This window comes from Clupea harengus, chromosome 2 (genome assembly GCF_900700415.2).
Source record: "Clupea harengus chromosome 2, Ch_v2.0.2, whole genome shotgun sequence".
Lineage (NCBI taxonomy): Eukaryota > Metazoa > Chordata > Actinopteri > Clupeiformes > Clupeidae > Clupea > Clupea harengus.
In genome coordinates, this window is record NC_045153.1 from 25,108,260 (window position 1) to 25,115,759 (window position 7,500).

A 7,500-nucleotide genomic window follows, 5' to 3' on the forward strand; every position below is an offset into this window, starting at 1 on the left:
GGTGGCGGAGGACAGCTGTGGGGGGGGGGGGGTAGGCTGTTCGGGGTCCCGGCAAAAAAGTGCCTCATTAGAGGCGAGAAAAAATCCAATTTGATCTGCAAAGTGCTCTTTGTTACGGTGTGAAATTCAATTTTAATGGCCTCTCGTTTTTTTTCTCTTCCCCGCACTCTCTTTCATGCTTTGTTTCTTTCTTACTTTCATTCTTTATGCCAGTATGTGTATGTTTCTGTAGAGGGTGAGTGTGGTTTTTTTCCTCAAGTCGTGCTAAATGGGAGTATTGATCCCTTGTGCAAAGGAAAGCGAGGAAAAAGCTGGATGAGAAAAGGTGCGCAATGCAGATTACATCCTCCTAGCTCACCCTCTAAGCTCTGAGCACTGCCTTTCCTATGTGTGTGTGTGTGTTTGTGTGAGGGTGTGTGTGAGAGTGTGTGTGTGTGTGTGTGTGTGTGTGTGTGTCAGTCAGTGTGGCATGTATGCCTGTGTGCATTTGTGTCAGGGTGGACGCAGTCCAGGGAAATTAGAAATGGGCTTTATCAGCTTCTCTGGCAATTACTGGAGGCCAGCGGCGAGGATTAAGGGAGTGGAGGTGTGTGGAGGCCAGTTCAAAGGTCACGCTCGCTCATTGAGGAGGGCATCATGAGACTTAATTGCGTGGCTTGGAGGTGTGTGTGTGTGTTTGAGCCTCATGAAGGAGCCGTACGTGGCCTTTGCTCCCTGATGCCACCTCTGCCTCATCCCGACCTGTTTATATCAGCGGACTGACTTTGGCTTCTCAATCTCAAGAGTGACTTAATGTGTGTTAAAGGAAGGCTGGCATGTGAGAGCAGTGGAGTGAATAATGTGTGTATGTGTGTGAGAGAGTTTTGATGTGTGTGTATATATATGCATGTGTGTGTTCTTGTGTCTATTTGTGTGTGTGTGTGTGTGAGAGAGTTTTGATGTGTGTGTATATGCATGTGTGTGTTCTTGTGTCTATTTGTGTGTGTGTGACTGGCCAGGACAGGAGCCTCTGAGAAATACGGAGTGGTAAATTAGAAATTAGGTCACAGTACCACAACAAGGAATAGAGTGAGAGTGAGAAGTGGAGAAAGAAAGAGAGAGGGGGGAGGAGGAAAGAGAGAGAAAGAGAGAGGAGAGGAGAGAGAGGGAGGAAGGAAAAAATAACAATTATTTACGATGTTGCCAAGATGCTCAGACTAAATATTTCACAAGGCTTGGGAGGATGTCCTGAGCGTTTGTTTCCGTGGGGTGTGTTTGTGATGGAGGGCGTGTAAACATGCAAGGCTGACTATCCCCATTTGCCGAGCGAGAGGTAAAACAGCTGTCACACGTGACAAGCTCTTCCCACCATGCAGTGGCTGCAAGTGGCACGAGCACGGGACCGACTCTACCGAAGAGTTCTCCTCTGAGCTAGAACCTGAGAACAGAAGAAGAGTTCTCCCCTCATCTAGAACCTGAGAACAGAAGAAGAGTCCTCCCCTCATCTAGAACCTGAGAACAGAAGAAGAGTCCTCCCCTCATCTAGAACCTGAGAACAGAAGATGGCCTCCTCCTCCTCCTGTATCTGAAGAGAACCTACAGGAACCAGCTCCTAAGTGTTCCAGCTTGTAAAAAAATGGACAGGAAAAAAAACGACAACCCAAAAATGTTATTTATAAAGAACTCGCCTCATTTGCTTTGTCCTGAACACAGTGCGTGTTTTACATCCTTTTTTTCCACTAATGGCTTCCAGATTTGGGGGAATAACAACGAAAACAACACACACAACACACACACAACACACAAGTGTTTTCATTCATCCTCGTTTCTTCTCCGTTCCAACCTAAACTCTCTCCAGACCCCTAATCTGTAGGGCTTACACAAAAACACAAAAAAGACTTGGAACAACACAAAAGGTCTTGTTCTACAGGGGGGTCTTGATTTATTTTAATGATCTCCTCCTAACCCCCCTCTCCCACCCGTTTCTCCAGGTGTGGGAACCCTGCAGAGGAGCTCCAGCCAGAGGAGCGGCATGACGTACCAAAGAAGCAACTACGCCCTGAGCTCGGCCGCCACCTACGCAGACCCCTACCGGCCCCCTCAGTACCGGCAGGCTGGAGCGCCCGACGACAACACACGCTCACCCTCCATCGACAGCATCCAGAAGGACCCCAGGTAAGGGTTGAAAGACACACAGGACACAAACATGGAAGAGTTGAGAAACAGACACAGGATCCACAGACTGCAACCACATAGTGAGCCCATACATGCAAATGCGCACACACCACAAAAGTTTACACAAGGAACACACACACACACACACACACACACACACACACACACACACATATGTAAACTCAGGCACACACACATATATATATTTACACCTATGTGCACAGACTCCCATACCAAAGCATGTTGGCGTACACATGCATGCTTGTACAGCGTGCGATAGCTGATGATCCTCCACTGGGACTTAGCAGTGCTTACTCCACTCCTGTGCATTCTGCTTGGTCAGCAGTCATCTCCTCTTACTATACACACTCCCCTAAGCCCTCTGGGCAGCGCTCCAGAGCCTCAGCCACCGGGCGTGTGTGTCTGTGTGTGTCTGTGTGTGTCTGTGTGTGTCTGTGTGTGTCTGTGTCTGTCTGTGTGTGTGTGTGAGTGTGTGTGAGTGAGTGAGAGAGAGTACACACGTTTGAGTTGGCATGTGCGTGAGAGAGCTAGAGATTAGTTTGGATGTGTATATTGATGTGCATGTGTGTGCATGTTTTTGTGTGTGTGTGTGTGTGTGTGTGTGTGTGTGTGTGTGTGTGTGTGTGTGTGTGTGTGTGTGTGTGTGTGTGTGTGTGTGTGTGTGTGTGTGTGTGTGTGTGTGTGTGTGTGTGCGCGTGTGTGCGCGTGTGTGAGCTCTTGACCCCATGCTGATTCCCTGACCTTGCACATTGGGAATGCTGTTCACACCCCTGGCTGTTGCTGTAGCCGAGCGTGTCAGAGGGCCCCCTGGCTCTCCCTCCCTCTCTCTCTCCCTCTCTGTGCTGTCATTTCAGCTCTGAACATCTTAGTCTCTTACTCTCTCTTTCTCTCACCCCCATCTCCTCCGCGTCCCCTGTGTCACTCCATCTCCTCCCTCCTCTTCCCTCAGTCCCATTCAGTCGTTCTTTTTGTAACTTCCGTTATTTCTAGCTCTCTCTCTCTCTCTCTCTCTCCCTCTGTCTCCTTCACTATGTTCTCCCTTCTTTCCCTTTCCTTTTCCCTCTTTCTCTCCTTCTGTCTTCCTCCTCTTTCCCCTCCATTCCTCTGGGCACATCCACCCTTTCATGAGATCATTAGACCGAGTGGCCTTCCTACTGCTCACTCTTAGCCCTTTAAATGTTGACCCAGAGCAGAGCGAGAGCAGTGGAGACTTCAGGCTGAGTTTGATTAAAGCAGCATCTCACTGGATTGGACTTAAGGGTTGGGAGGCGGTAGGGTGAGGGGTGGGGGCGGGTTATGGCAGGGGATGGGGCTCCTCTGCCGCTCGCCATCAGTGTCTCTCCCACTGCTAAACATCAGCCTCGTGCCTGTGATGTTATTCTCGGGCTCCATTTCAATAGACGTCTTTAGTGCGGTACCATTAGACGATGAGGTCAGATCCACGCGGCTATCATGTAGCGTTTCCCCACTAGCTTTGACATTTGTTTTCAATTTTAATTGAGTCGTTACTTAGAGAGAAATAAAAACGATTGGAAATATCTGAAAGTCTCTGAGTGTTTGTAGATTTGTTCAGAGGAGCTAATCTCCGAGCCCCCTGCGGGCTTTTCACACAAGGCGTCGCTTTATTTTTTTTCTCTTTTTCTTCCTCTGCGTTTAGCGAAGCTAGTGATGCTAAATTCAGTAAAGAAGAGGCTCCAAGCCCCTGCAGCGGTTCCAAAGGCCCCACACACCCCACCCTCACACACTCCCTCACACACCCCACCCTCACACACTCCCTCACACCCCACCCCACACACCCCACCCTCACACACTCCCTCACTTGACAAACTCAAGCCAAGTGGTTGTTTTTTGTTCTAGTTTATTTGTCTTCTTTTCTGAAAATGTCGTGAGTTGGAGGAAAAGAAAGCAATAATGCTGCGCCCAGGTGGAATAGTTTTGGTGCGTGATGTGATATCCGGGGCTGTTATTGGAGTGCGCTGAGGTGAGGGGAGGTCAAGGCCAACACTGGACTGTGGAATGTCTGGTTTGGGTGAGAGGTGGTTGGTGTGTGTATTTGTGCGTGTGTGTTTGTGTGTGTGTGTGTTTCTGTGTGTGTGTGTGTTAACACACGAGGCGTTGGAGCTTCGTGTTATGTGTTGAAGAACTCGTGAGTGTGGTGTGAGCCTTGTGTTTGTTGAAGAAGTGAGTGTACACACCTGTAGAATAAATGCAAGAAGTCTGTGTGGCTTGTGAAGCATGTGTGACTGTGCTGTTTTACCTTGTATTTGGTACCCAGTAGACATTATTTATTCACCCTGCACTTCTCTCTATCTCTCTCTCTCTCTCTCTCTCTAGGGAGTTTGCGTGGCGTGACCCCGAGCTGCCGGAGGTGATCCACATGCTGCAGCACCAGTTCCCCTCTGTGCAGGCCAACGCCGCCGCCTACCTGCAACACCTGTGCTTTGGAGATAACCGCATCAAGTCTGAGGTGAGTGCACCCAGCGCGCCGGGCGTGAAGGGGCAGGGCGGGGCAGTCGTGGCAGGGCCGTCGCGGGGGGAGGGGGGTGGCGGGAGGGGAGCTGTGAGGGGAGCTGTGAGGGGGCCCTGGTGTGCTGCACTGCGGGGGAGTGTTCCAGGACTGAGACGAAACCCTGCTGGAATTTCATGCCTACCCAGCAGGGTGGCCAAGTCCCACTGCTACAGAGACCAGGAGGGAGAGGGAGAGAAGGAGGGATAGAGAGAGAGAGAGAGAGAGAGAGAGAGAGAGAGGGAGTGAGAGAGAAAGAAAGAAAGAAAGAAAGAAAGAAAGAGAGAGAAATTTGAAGAAGAAAGCCAAATTCAGTTTCTCCACAAAGCAGCAGGTGCTGGTGTGCAACATGTAGTGAATACTGACTAGAGCAAATCCTTTCATGCATCCTTTCATGCAGTTCTTCACATTCATCACTCACTCTCCCTCATCCCCTTTTTTCTCTCACACACACACACACCTTCACAGCATGTCTTATACGCCCTCAGAAAGACAATGTTCACTCTTGCACACCCAGGAGTTCGCTCTCAAAAGCGCTCTCTATCTCTGTCTCTTGTTCTCTCGTATTCAAACTCAAAAGAAGCTTTGTTGGCATGGCCATAACGTTCTACAGTATTGCCAAAGCATTCGGGGTGGGGGGTGTACACTGTATACACAAGTCTTTATCTCTCTCTCTCACATACACACACACACACACACACACACACACACTCTCACACACATATACCCCCCCCCCCCTACATACACATCTGTATATCTGTAGTAAGAGTTTTGATTTCTGTAAATCAATCAGTCTTCTGATAGTCTGTAATGGGGCCTATCCAGAGCGCAGAACAGGCCAACCCAGGACCCTAGTCAGGGAGTCAGGCTTCTCGGGATACAATGGAAGTGTGTGTGCGTGTGTGTGCGTGTGTGTGTGTGTGTGTGTGTGTGTGTGTGTGTGTGTGTGTGTGTGTGTGTGTGTGTGTGTGTGTGTGTGTGTGTGTGGGGGTATGTGTGCAGTGCTCACTGCTCAGGGGGATTATTCGGTTGAAATCAAATGTCAGGATATTACTTTTCATCAGGGCCCTGATCTCCAGCGCCGTCTCCAGATGTTCCCCCGACAGGAGTGACGTCTGCTCCCAGACTAATGTCTTCCACAAAAGCTGCTCTTTATTCAAGACTGCTCTTTATTCTCTGTCTCGCTCTCTTTTTTTCACCGTCTGTTTTCTCTCTCTCTTTCTCCCTGTTATTCCCCTCTCTGTCTGCCCGTTCCTCTCCTTCCCTGTACCTCTCTGCTTCTCCTCTTGCCTTTGCTCTTCATTCCTCTCTCTCTCTCTGCCTGTTCCTCCTCCCTTCCTCGACACGACTCTCTTCTTTTGTCTCTCCGTCTCTCCCTCTCTTTCTCTCTCCTCTCTCTCTCTCTCATGTGGCCTTGCGTTTACAGCCTGGATCACGTATGTTTGCTTGATCAGTACCACTCCCCCCCCCCAGTGTAAAGAGCCCAAGTCATCCGTCTCTGGCAGACGCAGCACAGATAAGCCCAGGGATTTGACACTGGAATCCCTTCCCCAACATCGTTATTATGTCTGAAAATACCCCCAGCTCCCCTCAGCCGCATGGCTGATGCAAGACACGCAGAACTCGGCATTAGGGAGCAGATCAAGTTCTCCGGGAGAACCGAAATGTGGATAAACCCCTAGTCAGGACTGGGGAGGGGAGGGGAAGGGGGGGTTTAGTTCCCAGTTCTCAGATCTCACAAGTGTCTGCTGAGCAAGCGTGAACCGCCGTCTGTGTTTGTTGGTGCCTGTTCCGCCGGAGCTGGACAATAACACACACAGGTGTGTTTCTCTGTGTGCTTGTGTAGGTTTGCCGGCTGGGGGGGATCAAGCACCTGGTGGATCTGCTGGACCACAAGGTGCTGGAGGTGCAGCGCAACGCCTGCGGGGCCCTCAGGAACCTGGTCTACGGAAAGGCCACAGACGACAACAAGGTGGCCGTCAGGAACGCCGGTGGCATCCCAGCCCTGCTCAGGCTGCTGAGGAAGACCGTGGATGCCGAAGTGAGGGAGGTGGTCACAGGTAAGAGAGTGTGTGTGTGTGTGTGTGACAGGTCCTGCTGGCATGTTTATGCATGTCTTTAAGTGTTTTATGCTTTATTGTGTGTGTGAGAGAGGGATAGTGACAATATTAACCTAAATGAGTATGTGAGGACATTCTACAGGAATGTTTTTAGGTAGTTAGTGAATCTATGTACGACATGAAACGAGTGTGTGTGTGTGTGTGTGTGTGTGTGTGTGTGTGTGTGTGTGTGTGTGTGTGTGTGTGTGTGTGTGTGTGTGTTTGTGTGTGTCTACATATATCTGGGGGCCCCTCTCCCCTAACCCCAGTGATGTATAGATCCATGCTCCTTCCTCTCATCCATTATTCACCAGCCCTCGGCTGTCACACACATACACACACACACACACACACACACACACACACACACACACACACACACACACACACACACTCAAACGCACACTAGTACTGCCCTCGAAAGCAGAGAATCCCATACAGTCACTGGTTTCGTGCATGTGTGTATGAGGAGTGAATGGAAATTTCAGCGATGAGTCTCTCCTCTCTTGGTATTTCAGTGCGTGTGTGTGTGTGTGTAAACGAAAGAGTTTGAATTCAGGACTCTGACTCACTGGACAAGCCTGTTCTGACCGGTCCCAGCACTGCCAGTCACACCCCCGACTCTGGAGCGCAAGAAACAAGAAAATACAAGTCAAACGGCCATGTGCAACACACCCCCAGACACTCTCTCACACACACACACGCTCACACACACACACA

The 7,500-nt window shown here is 50.0% G+C and overlaps 1 protein-coding gene across 12 annotated transcripts in view; it reads left to right on the forward strand.

Annotated features, from left to right (window-relative positions):
- The window catches only part of LOC105908032 (plakophilin-4), a 90,042-nt gene that overhangs the window by 65,832 nt on the left and 16,710 nt on the right, over positions 1–7,500 (forward strand). For all 12 annotated transcript variants that reach the window (XM_031558121.2, XM_031558118.2, XM_031558120.2 and 9 more), the window contains 3 exons: positions 1,971–2,154; positions 4,510–4,642; positions 6,528–6,741. In XM_031558121.2, coding sequence (XP_031413981.1) covers positions 1,971–2,154; positions 4,510–4,642; positions 6,528–6,741 — 531 coding nt within the window. The remainder of the gene's footprint in view (positions 1–1,970; positions 2,155–4,509; positions 4,643–6,527; positions 6,742–7,500) is intronic.